The 13,808-nt window shown below is 31.4% G+C and overlaps 1 protein-coding gene across 6 annotated transcripts in view; it reads right to left on the bottom strand.

Moving 5' to 3' along the window:
* Positions 1–13,808, bottom strand: part of STXBP4 (syntaxin binding protein 4) — a 136,720-nt gene that overhangs the window by 106,880 nt on the left and 16,032 nt on the right. For all 6 annotated transcript variants that reach the window (XM_039885687.1, XM_039885685.1, XM_039885684.1 and 3 more), the window contains 4 exons: positions 11,873–11,979; positions 11,478–11,697; positions 10,424–10,502; positions 4,306–4,400 (listed from right to left, as the gene is read on the bottom strand). In XM_039885687.1, coding sequence (XP_039741621.1) covers positions 4,306–4,400; positions 10,424–10,502; positions 11,478–11,697; positions 11,873–11,979 — 501 coding nt within the window. The remainder of the gene's footprint in view (positions 1–4,305; positions 4,401–10,423; positions 10,503–11,477; positions 11,698–11,872; positions 11,980–13,808) is intronic.

The raw sequence follows: 13,808 nt of genomic DNA, 5'->3' as shown, positions 1-13,808 counted from the left end.
CTTTTACTAACAAATATAATATTTGATTACGTTGACATGCCACATTTCGTTCATCCACCCTCCTGTAGATGGACATCGGGGTTTTCTGCTTACCAGCAATGCAGCAATGAACATTCTCATACACATCTACTACAGCATATAGGTAAAAATTCCTGCAGGGTATATACCTAGGAGTGGTATTGGTGGGCTTTTTTCTGATTGATTTGTAGAGTTCTTTATATATTTAGCATTTTATATGTTATGTGTTTTACAAGTGTTTTCTTTCATTTTTGTTATAACTTTTCACTCTTTTATATTCTCTTTCTATGAAATTTCTTATGGACAATTCCAAGGCACATTTTTATACCATTACTTTATATTTTTATAAATATATATGATGAATAGTTTTTAAAATATTTTTAAGTTTTTATTTTTGCATAAATTGTACCATACTGTACATACTAATATGTGACTTTGTTTTATTAATAGATTTATTGAGATATAACTCATATGTCATAAAAGTTCACCACTTTAGTGTACAGTTAAGTGACTTTTAGTATACTCACAAAGTTGTGCATCAATCACTACTATGTCTAGAGTTAAATTATAAGTGCTTTATATGTTTGAAAGAAGGGTAAAGAGTCTGAGTAACTTAAGATTGATTAAGTTAAATGTCCATGTTAAAAAGTTAAGGTAATCACTAAAAGAATAGCCAGAGAAGGCATAATTTCTAAACAAGTTGGAGAAGAAAAATTAAATGCAAAATAACCAAATAACAATCAAACATAAACCAAAGAAAATAATAAAAATGGGGGGAAAAAGAAGTGATAAGAACAACAAAAACTTTTAAAATACAACAATAAAAATAAATCAAAATGCATTATAATTAAACTAAATGTAAAATATATGAAGCAATGGGAACTCTTAACATAACACTAGTAAAAGTGAAAATTGGTAAAAATACTTTAGAAAACAATTTACCAATCCAACAATTATTTTCTGAGCGTATACTATGAGCCAAGCACTTTTCAAAGAGCTGGAGAATCAGAAGTGAAAATTTGGCAACACGAAGTAAAATTGAAGGTAAACTCTTCGACCTCATAATACTTTAGTAATTAACTTTTTAAAAGCATGTAAATGATAAACTCAAAATTTCGAATATAGTCACCTCTTGGAGAAAAGGAAAGTATATATAATATGATCAAAAAGAAACACACAGGCAATGTCAAAAGTTCTCATTCTTAGCTGGGCATTGGGTACATATGTATTTATTATTCTTTAAATTGTACATGTACAATTATTCTGTGTATGACTGATATTTTATGTAAAAATATAAAAATAATTTTACAAAAGTAATGAAAATAAGATCACAGGAAGTACTCAATATATAGTGATTCTTAATATATTAATAATAAAGTTGTAAAATGCAATTAAGTACAGTGTAAACTGATCTAGAGCTAAACTTCGTAATAAGTAAAGTTTTGTTTAATGTAAAATTTACTCTGGACAAATACAGCATGTCAGTCAGGCAAGCTCATGAATATAAATTGGAAGCCATTTATTTTTGATCAAAAAGTAGGTTCTAATAATTTCTTGAATAATGTCATCTTTTTGTCTTAAAATGCAAATGTATTACTTGGACAAATAACTGTTCTTAACTTTTTCTGATGTCTGAATGATGAATTTAAAAGATGTCATTTCTGTACAATATTAGTCACAAATTTCCCAATCTAATAACAAAGAACATTTTACTAACTATAATCAGACATTGAGTATGTCATTGCTCACTAGAGCATTCTTCAAATGTTACAGAAATGGCAAGAGGTAAAGTAAATACCAGTGAAATGGCATCTGTATCCCAAAATACAAAAATATAGATAGTACAGAGGTACAATAACTCTTCATTTTAAGCCAGATAATAAATTGTATCTCTATTTGCTATGTTTACTACTTATAAGTTTAATACCTACTTATAAGTTTAATGTTGGTATCAAATGAGATATAGCACTTATAAAAATACCTTAAAAAATATATCACTACAAATAACTATGGTGAAATTATTTAAAAATATATAAAAATCATTCTTAGAGTATTCATAGAAAGAAGCAATCCATTTTTTCAGACAAGGGCTTAACAAAAACTAGTCCAGTGTTAGAAATCACTTTCCAGAATATCCTGATAAAAAACTGTCTACTTAGACAAGCAAAACTAAGAGGATGTCATAAAGACAAAGCCATTCATACACATGTCTTAACAAGTACTTTCCCTCATCAAATTCTAACCTCTCTGCCTTTCTTAAAAATTGTACTGAGTGGGGTAATTAACTAATAACCACATAATCAGTCAACACTTTTTCCTTACGAAATCTTATTATATAAGCATTCTTCTAGATACTATATGCAATATATTTATATAAGATAAAGAAATAAAGACATAATTTTATTACATTTTAAACACTTGATCCCATTGTCCTTATCTATTATTAAATAGGAAATATGTTTAAAATATAGTGGATAATAAGGTTAAATCTGTGAACAAAGTAGCAACTAAAATAGAAGGACCTATTTCAAATGAAAGTAGTACAGATATTATTATATTAATATGTAACTATCCAAAAAAGGAAGAGTAACAGGATATATTTGGGTGGATAGAAGCTAATTTGGATTTTAGGGAAAAAATATTATTAAGTAAAATGTTATTTCAACTGTGAAAGCAAAAAATGTTCTACTAAATACAGTCACTAAAAATATTTTGAATAAAAGAAGGGAAGCTGAATTTACACATAATGTGGTCTTCTTTTGCTGTAAAATTGCTATTTTATTTTTCTACAAAAATAATCAACTTGCTTAGGCTAAAAGAAAAACCAAAACTGGAATTTTGATTCAATAGTCAAACAACTCCTAATTCTCAGGATCAATACAAATTTAGATGCCTTTTCATTATCTCTAATTAATCCAATTAAAAAAATATATATGTATATATATTGCACTAGGAAAATTTAAACCAGGTAAAAGAACAGAGGCTGACAGTCATTAGCCAGATAATTTTCTCCTTATCCAGACCAATGGTTAGCATTAAATCTTGAATGTTCAGAAATGTTTATTAAAGTGATTTCATTATAAAAAAATAACTTCAGTTTTAGATATTGATGTGTTTTTCAACTTCACACATTCTATTTTTTTTAATAATATTAAAAATAAAAAGAGTAAGAGTTAGCAAAAGATACTCAGGATTCTGAAAATGTAAAGAAGACATCTCAAGTATTCTAATTAATTGGAAAGTTTAATTGAACACAAACCAAGTATTTAAATAGTGGTAGGTACACAGAGTACTGATGTGAAGAAGCTTTATCTCATTGATAAAATAAGACACACAAAAGATTATAGGGAACTACAAAGTGATTTATAGATGTGCAAAAAATAAGGCAATATTGGCCCTAACTATAATAATTAGCAAAGTCTGGACGAAGGAGTTGGAACTGTGTCAGAATTTTAACAATGGGTAAGATTCAAATCTGCAATGAAAAGGGTATTGTTATAGGACTACGTAAAGGTATGAATATGAGAATAAATGCAATGTGTACACATTCTTGCTATGTATTTTCAAACTCTTCCTAAAATGTAAAAAATTATTATCCACAAAATCTGACCGGTAAGTAAAGGCTACGGATCTTCAGAACTAAATCCATTTTTATATTAAAAAAAAAAAAGACTTAGCACACTTTTGCTGACAGTTCCTAGGTAATGTGACAAGAACAAGTTTTAAAATGCTTTTCTACTTTTAATTTTTCTTTTAAAATCATCTTAAGTTTATTTCACATATAGAAGCTCTCAATGTTTTACTCTCTTGGGGACAAATTTTTGGTGCATGAGTACACTGCTACCATCTTCTTTACAGTTAGCATTCAACTATTTTATTCTTTAGGATTTAGTCTCCCTTTACTTTTTTAAAAAATTGAACAATGGAGAATTACTTCCTTGCACTTATTGCTACTACATGAGGTCTACTATACTTTGTCATAATGTATTTCATATTTCCTTTGATCCTACATTGTAAAACATCACATTTGTTTTATTCCCACACAGGAGGAAACAGATTAATTTGAATGTCAATTTAGTTACAAAAGATTTTATTTCCATTTTGTACTAGTGAACAACATGAACTGCCCAACTCAAACATGAATAAATTAATTTAAATTCAAACTGCCATTCATTTAATTGCAAATAAATAACTCTTTAAGAAACTAATGGCTCTAGTCCTTTATCCTCTCCAAATGTGAAAATACTGTTGTTTTATGGAAGAAAAATGGAAATTTAAAGTATTTACCATTTCCAGTTTCTCTGCCTTCAGGCGAACAGAGGGATTTAGAGAAATCTTCTTTCTTTGTGGTCCATAATTATCAGTCCAGGCAAGGGCAGTATCTAAGAGACAACAAGGGTGCACATTAATTGGAAATTTAATTGGAAAAGAACTTTTCATTTGACAAGATGTGTTCTGGGCTCCTGCTGTTCAAAAAATAATTCTGGCTAATCAGTTGGCAGTTTTCACTTTTGTTCTTATGATTTTTTTCTTTAAGTCTAAAATGTATCATACCAACCAGTTTCACTTGAGCCCTAAAAGATATGATATAAAAAGAGTGGCCAACTATACATTAAGGCCCATGGAAATATTAATTTAAAAGACAAACGCATATCCTACTACTACCCTGTCATTACAATGCCTTACTAATTATAAAATGAAAAGTCACTTTTTCTTCCAAAATAAGTAAAATCATATGAGAAATTCAAAAAGGTCATGATATTTCTTTGCCTGGCAAAAGTGGTTTTGTTATGTGAGTTCTGGAAGTACTATAGAAAAACTTGAAAATGTGAATTGCTTCAAGTTTACACATAATGTAAAATATAGACTCAGAACTTCTTGAGCTAAATAGAGCATAAATGGACTTTCAAGAGTTGAATTTTATATACCTCTCACCTGTTCATTAACACCTTCTCAATCTATCCTGATTATTTAGAGGAGCCTTTGTCCTTGCTGAATGAATAAGAAAGCAGGTGCCACATAGGACCAGATCTTGAAAAAACTATTTGTTTTAATATGTCAAAGTTTGTAAAACAAATTCCTGTAATTCATGTCAATTCTTATATCTAAATTGTCACAATTCTAAATACACTTTTAAATGATATTTTACTAGTTCTACATAGAAACAAGAGGAAGAGAAAAAACTTTTTAAAATGTCACATCTTTATGCAGTGTTTTCATTTTTTTAAAATTTCTCAGAGCATCTGTCTCTAAGTACAGAATGATTTGCATTCTCTTTCTTAAGAACATAAGAAGTGCATACGAAAATAAATAGTCTTCCTCTAAACCTTTAACACATCCTTAACATTCTATGTAAAATCTTGAATATTGCTTATATGTGTCAAGATCATAAAAAAAAGGCTACTGACTTGTAGCTTCAAATGGAATCAAACGTTGAAAAAGACTGATTTTCATATAAAAGAATTTTTTACAATTCTGATAAAAACAACAAAGTTTCCTTTGTTATTGTGATACTTAATCATTGGCCATGGGATAAAAAATACCACATGTATGTATTTTTTCTCCTAAGGTAAGCACCAAACCAGCTTAAAATGGTCCTATCCTGTTTCTAACAAGATACCAAGTTGCTGTTCAGAGACGACAGACCAAAAACACAAGTCATGCAGCCAAAGTATGTACAGAGGAGAGAACTTTGACCCCTAGCTGTACCAGGAATCAAAGTCTTGCCCCCGCCCACCCCTACTCTGCTCATGGAACCAAAGGACCGTGATATGACTGGAACTCGAACACTGGAAGCCTTTCAGAAGCAAAGAGTCTGTTATACAGGAAGATCCTGTGCTGAAACCCCTTACTACAAACGGCCAAGTTCTGAAGCTCTCTGATCAAAACCTGTACTAATGGTGCTTCATTACACCAGCCTGTACTTCCTAACTTCTAACTCTCGGTTCCTCAATCTTCCCCTTTGAAAACCCTTGATTAAAGACCATTAGGGAGTTTGGGTTTTAATCAACAGCTTCCCGTTCTTCTTCCTTGGTACCTTCCAAATAAAACAGCTTTACTTTCTCCATTGCAAACCTGATGTTAAGTGTTCGGCTTAGCTGTGCACTGGACTGGCAGACCCCCACTGGGTTCGGTTTGGTTCAGTTCAGTTCGTAACAAAGAGAAATTCTGTGCCAAACCAAAGTATAGCATAAAAGATGTGCACAAAGTGGAATGGTATAACAGACCAAATTGCACATAAGTCAAACTTTATTTTTCATGTTTAAGATTTGAACTTGTGAGGCTTAACGATGACTTTCAGCTTGGTGCCTGACCTACAATAAAGGCACACTAACAATAGGTGGGCCCAAGCTAACCTAATTATGGTCTCAGACCAAGACTAACCATGGGTGTCAATTACTCAGTTCAAGCATAAGTGTGTGTGGAAAGGGCACGAGGGGAAGAGAGCGAAAGAGAGCACGTGAGAGGAAGAGAGAAGGAGGCGCAGGGACACACACGCCATCTACACCCACTAAGGCATGTGTTCTCACGTTTTCCTATATCTAAGCTTAAAATTCTGCTGTGGAACAGTAGAAATCACAGAAGATTAGCTCTTATTTATGCTTACTTTTAGCCAGGTAGTGTGCCAAGTACTTACATATATAAGCTCATTAATCTTTACAACTACAGTGACATAAGTATTATCATTCCCATCCCAAAGACGAACAGACCAAGGTCGCAAAAAGTAAAGGAACTAGCCCAAGATCATACACTTAAGTAGGTGATTAAGTTAGGGTTCTAATCTCTTGTGACTCCCTAAGCCAATGCTTTTAAACGTGTCAATACCCTTCATGGTCGGTTTTCTCATTAGTAAAGTAGGAAAATTAAAACAGCCCACCTTACAAGAATTGTAAAAGTAAAATAAAAAATCACAGAAAACTATGAAAACTATGAGGTATTGCGAACATTAACAGAGACGTTGTACTTATATAGATTTAATGTAAAGTTATAGCAACCCTCCATTTAATAATATGCAATCATAGCTTAACAAAATCTCTCTTTTAGTCGACCTTTCCCTAAACCTTTACTTTTGAGCCAAAACCTTAGGAGGATCTGCACATAAATCCAGCATGCTATGGTAATTTAGAGTAGCTTGACCTGAGAAACCCCTCCACAGACAGCTTTCCTTATGTGCCTGTGGTTCTTTCAGTTCCGGCCTCAAGCTCTTCGTTTGCTCCTCTCTGAGAGAGACTTTTCAAAGTATGGCTTATTAGTCTCTTGGATCTTGTCTTCCTATTTGAACAAAGGGAATGCTTTATAAGGGCAGAATCAATACCATTTGGTTGGTTAATACCATGAACCCTCCCTGGACATTCTTCCCTATCACTGCTTTGTTTCAATTACAAAAGCCTTAGTGCAGGCTTGTGTTATGCTAAAGTTAATGATAGTATTTCATGTATATTCAGGTAGTATGTGGACTTAAAAAATTCTAACCAGTTTTACACTTTGTAATGATTTTGAGATGGGAACTGGTATAGACTTGCCTTATTAGGTTTATTTTTGTTGAGGTTAACATTGAAACTCATTTGTATTTTTCTAATAAATACCGACTGGCTGAAGGAGGCTAGATGGCATGGGTAAGAATCTAATTTGGGAACAACCCATAATTAAGTACTGATAACAGACACATCACAATATATATTACTTAGAGATAATTTAGAGTTGATTTTGCTTTTTTTCCCTAAAAAACATCTGGCCTACTACATTTATGTGCAAGTAAGAAAATAGGACTAAGTCGATGCTATTTCTATCCTAAAAAAAGTTCCATTTTAATTGCATTTTAATATTTACTTTACACACAGCTTACTCACACAAACATATTTTTCATTAAATTATTTTTCTATTACAAAATCTAGCATCATTTCTTATAGTCACTGATGTAAATTTACCTCAGTTTTTTCATTACTCCAGGATCCGTGCGCTCTACTCGGATCTGCCTCCTAGGGTCACTTGACATCTAGCTCATCCTTATTTCTTTGCTTCTTTGCTTTTGCTCACGGTGCTCCCTTCGCTTAGGATGCTCTCCTACCTTCATCTATCAATTAATGTTTACAACCTCCCTCCAGATCTGATGATATCTGCTGTTTGCCAAGAAATTCTGCATTTTGTGACAAATCCTTTATTATATACTAGCTTTTGGGGTGGTGGGAGGAAGCAAAAATTGAATTAAAGAATTAAAGCTTTCACTTCTGCTCTGAAAACATGCCCTGGGAGTATTATCTGAGCTATAAACTAGTCTGCAGGGTCTATAATATTAATAACAGCAAAATTTGTTGAACGTATGCTAAGTACCAATTACAAGGTTAAGTGCTCAATATGCGTGATCTTGTTTAATATTCATAATAATCTCATGAGGCAACTATTTCAATGTTATACAGCTAATAAATTGGGAGTTAAGATTTGAACCTCTAATTTTCCATTCAGAGCCTAGTGATTTAACCACTGTGCCTTCCCTACACCACTCATGCCACTTACTACTTTCTCCTTAGTCCACTTTGTTCATGGTTATACACAATTTTTCAAATATGTAATTCATCCACAAGACCATATGCTCCTTAGAGTACTAAAATCACCCATAACCTGCTCTAGTTAACACGGAATACTGCAAATAGTAGTTATTTGATAAAATAAACACACACATATATACACACACATACATTTCTTTTTCTAATCTGAATAATGAAGGTTTTTTATTTTAACTCCATGTTTTATTTCATAATATACTATTAAATATCTCATGGAAATCATCCTAACTCTTTCATAATTCCTATTGAACTATGTTTTCTACACATATGGCATACTCAGTAAATGCTTGCTGAATAAATTAAAGGCTAAAAAGAGGCACTGAGTAGTTCAATTACTTTCAAAATTAAAAACGGGTTACATAAAAGTCTCCTCACCATTGTTTTGCTTCTTTCATTTATCTTTTTTTCTCACATGGGTCCCCAGTTTAAAATACAAACAATATATCAAAGGAATGGAAATTGTTTATGTAAAGGGAATAAAACTAATAGTTTCTAAGAGTCAACAAAAAAGGTATATTATGTATGGCTAAAGACTTCTACGTATCCACTGGTAAATATTCCTCCATCAACAAATCCTATTAAGTAAAAAGGCATATTATGCATGGTTAAACAATGCTAAGTATCCACTGGTAAATACTCCTCCAAATCAGAGAAAACTACTATGGGATCTATCGTAAATTCCTGTTAAGTATAGTAGCTATGTGCTATGGTCATGATGTTTGTATCCCCCCAAAATCAATATGTTGAAATCTTAATCCCTAGCGTAATAGTATTAGGAGGTGGGGCTTTTGAGAGATGCTTAGGTCATGAGGGTGAGGCCCTCATGAATGGGATTAGTGGTCTTATAAAAGAGACTCCACAACATCGTCCTCTAGTTCCTTCTACAATGTGAAGACAAGATGAAAAGGTCAGCAACTGGAAAAAAGGCTCTCACCAGGACCAGGCTGGCACCATGATCCTGGACTTCTAGACTCCAGAACTCAGAGAAATATTTTTTGTTTATAAGCTCCCCTGTCTGTGGTACTTTGTTATAGCAGCCCAAACAAACTAAGATACTATGTAATTTATACTAATTCTTCCTTATTTTGTAATTCTGATCTAGATAATACTATTAAAAATTGAAATATGTGGGTAACAATTTGCATTATAATTTAGACATACGTAATATTTTCCTTTTTATAAGTATAGTTTTTTAATCGTTGTTGTGTTTAACTTTTAGAAATAATTTAAGGGAAGAAATTTTTCTTCACATTTGAACCAATATATACTTTAAAGCTTAATAAAAATCCTTTTTTTTTTTATGGGTAGCTTATACAATCCTTTAGTGTTTTAAACAGTAAATCATTTCATGGTAATTAAAAACCAATAATATTGAAATCATAATACTGATGTTTTTCTAATTTATATCTATATAATCTTTTCCAAAAAAAAAAAACCCAAAACATTTCTTTTCTTAAGGTATGTTCCCTTCTATACTTTCTCTGAAAGTTGCATTTAATATACCTCACCAGTATTTCACTAAAACGGCGGGGCAACCTAATCTTGATTTATAGAAGAATTTTCATTACTCAGTTTCAGCAGACCATTGATTATTACAGCTTCATTGACACCGTTATGATAATGCATCTTTGAAATTTTCAACCTTTTGTTCAGTAAAATTTTCAATAAAAGTCATTATCTAATAGGGACCACTGCATAATACATTCATTTTGCTCTTTTATTTATTGAAGGAAAAAAGCCATAATACATCCTTCTTTAAAGTCTATTAAGTCACATTATGTTCTTCTCATTGAGAGAGAGTGAAAAAAACAACAGGAACGAGGAATTAAATGCTCACTTACCTGTATTAGATGTATTCGTAGGGCTGTTGTCTGAAGAAGCAACTGGAGGCTGTTCTGTTTTCTTGTATCCAGTTTTTAACTGTGAAAGAAAATGAGGAATATGAAATGTCATTTTCTAAAGTGGGTCAAAGACCAGATTAGAAGCTCATGTTATCATAAAAAGAATGGTTAAAGTAATTAAAGCAATAGTCCAAAAAACATAAAACCTCTACAATTTTGGTATATTCATCTTCAGACAAAGCAATTCAGAATTAAAAGTAACAACTGCTTTCAGCTCTGCTATCCAAGGACAACAAAATATAAGACCAAGTACCTTGTCTTTAAAAAGGTATTAAACTCCAAATGAAAAAGTATAAGGAGCTGACAGAAAATCTTATACTCTGTATCTGATTAGCATGTTCCTTAAATTGAAGTTACCTTTGATGAATTGTTCCACTAACTGAAATCCTGAGTTTCTTATTTTACTTTATAGCTAACACAGATTTAAAGAATATATGCTATATTTTATAACTTTGATTTGTTAGGTTTCTGTAGTAATTGGTTATTAATTATATTTATTTTGATGCAGAAACTCCCCCTTTTGTGCGAATTTACTAGGGTAAACTATATTCTAGTGTACACATGTGAGGGAGCAATATCCACCTACACTGGATGATTAAGATTAGCCTCGCTGTGTAGGAAAGAAGCTAAGGAACAAAAAGGAATACTGCCTGTCTTTGGTCAAGCAGAAATAATAATGAGTTTGACCATATTAAGGACTGTCTGAAAATAAATATGACATTCCTAATATAGTTTTGAGTGCTATTTAGGCATATTTTTGTGATGCCATTCCCAATCATGATTTTCTGGACAAAGGACACAATGACTTGAAAAATAATATTTACTGACAGCACAGCATAAAAATCTTAACAGGAAAAAAGAAAAAGATCTTTCAAGGAAATACCAGTTTATTAACAAACTATACTACCAAATTATAATTCTGTATGTATATAACAAATACAAAAACACATAGGGGATTTATGGACTACATAAATAAACATAAATTTAAGATTACCTGATTTATCTTAAAAGAAGGTGAAAAGGCATCTGTAGTTTTGGAAGTGGATGAGATCTTTGGAATTAGTATTTCAGGGGGAGAAGAAAGAAGACTAAACATTGAGGCCTGAGGTCCATATTCTCCTGAAGTTTGTAAAAGGGATGTGCATGATGGATTTTCTGGATGACTGCCATCAGATTTTTGTCTTATGAATGCTATCTCCCAAGCAGATTCTGACCTAACACGAAAAAAATCACTTTATGGATATAGTACGATTAAATTCTAAGATGATGTTTCATATATTATTTTTTAAAATACTTCCTTTAAGGTCTAAAGTATTTAATACATCTTAGATTACTATTTTAAGGAAACATGCTAAATGACTCATTTTATCTTATGGATAGCATAGTTACCTCAACTTGGCTCTGGTAATTATGCTTTTTGCTTCTTCAAATGATACGCCAATCATAGATTCCTTGTTTATTGAGACAAGTTGATCTCCTGGCTTCAAACGTCCATCCTAACAAAAATAGGAATATTTGTAAAGAATATTTACAAATTTTTTTTAAAAAAATTAATGGATGCAATTAAAGCAAAATTTTAGTAAAGAATTTCTTAAAGAAAGAGTAAAAAGAAAATCTTAGACAAAGAACCTCAATAGCAAAAAGTTTTGATTAAAGCTGGGTTTGCTAATATACATGAATGAAATTTCACAGTTCACATGTACCTTGAATAAGACTGCACACTAAGGAATTCTTAATATTTGAAGACATAACCTGGTACACCAGGAAAAAAGACCTATTTTAAAATCTCAGTGCTATGATAGAGATATAGCCCTGATCCTGTGATAAAGTTAGCCACACAATCCTACGATATTTGAGAATACAAGATATGTTCATTTTGGTTTCTGAGCATTCCTGCATCTTTCATCCCACCAAATCATTAGGATTTATTATTCTACAGGAAGAATTTTTAAAAATTCAATCAAAGATCTTAATTATATTGATACTACTCATATTTCAGCTTATGGTTAAACATCTTCTTTATTGGATCTGCTCAGGCCTAATTGGTTGTGCAAATAGCTTTGGTCATGTGCTACTAATAATGACCGCTTCTGATTGGCTTTGTCTTTGCTAAGTTTAAGCTCTGCCTATAACTAGCCTAAATGAATAAGTGTATATCGGTTACAAGATTTAATGTATTTGTTAGGCAAGTTTCTCAGTCTTTATCTGTCTTCTCTTAATTCAAATTGGAAAATAAGAATGAGCTTTGTTCATTTTCAGTTCCTAAGATACTTCTGAATTTATCACTTGTACAAAGAAGGAAAACATTATTTAAATAACAAGGGAAGAAGCTTATGTCATTAAAAAACTAGATTTTCATCTATGGCATTTAAGTAAATTCCACAAAGTCACAGAAATATCCTTCTTCAAAGTATTCCCTAGTAAGATAACTGATGTTTGATCCAAACTATATTATATACAATGATGATGATTTATGTTTACTTTACTGCTAAATAACAATAATTCTTTTTGTTTTTTTTTTTAAAAAAGACATTTAGTGCTCTTACACTAAATACTGAGTATATAGGAAAATGATTAAATAAATGTAAAATATTTATCAAAAAATATTATGGGAACATGTTATCTCAAATAGTGTGTAAAAGATATTATAATCTAAATGCATAATTATACTACAATCCTTCTGAATTATAAGCATTACAAAAAAATTAAACCAAAAAGACAATTTAAAATTTTATATAAAATTTGAAAACTAAATTGTATTTTCTGAATATGTGATTAAATATAACTAGCAGAGTCAGAGAACATAACATACATTTGCTACATTCACGAGTGATTTTTCTCCTCCTTCCACAGGTAGTAAAACACAATAGTAATGCTAGAAAAGACAAAGCAATATGGAGGAAGTATCTACTATATGGATTCTACACGTTCAGTAAAATGAAAGAGCTGATTTTGTAAAATTCTGTAAACACAGTTCTGTATTGCCTGGGCCCAAATCTTATTACAGAATTTGGTTACATATGCATTTAAATCAACTATACCCAAACTACCCTTAGACACTTATGTGCATTGGTATGCAATTTAATATGCTAAATTTTAGTTTGAGGACAGTCATTTACTCAATGTTAAGGTGAAATGGTAGCAAACAAGAAAAATAACTTTATTTGACAAAATAAGGCTAATAAAAGAGAAGAATAAACAAAATTCTAGTGTGCTTATTTCCAGGTGGGAGCGTGGAGATTATAACAAAGGGAAAGCACACAGGAAGCCTTGATAGTACTTAAATTTCTAATTTTTAAGTCAAGTGGTGAACTCTAAGTGAATT

This window comes from Pteropus medius, unplaced genomic scaffold, assembly GCF_902729225.1.
Source record: "Pteropus medius unplaced genomic scaffold, Ma_sr-lr_union100, whole genome shotgun sequence".
Lineage (NCBI taxonomy): Eukaryota > Metazoa > Chordata > Mammalia > Chiroptera > Pteropodidae > Pteropus > Pteropus medius.
The sequence above is the reverse complement of the archived record's forward strand: the minus strand, read 5'-3'. Positions and strand labels throughout refer to the sequence as shown.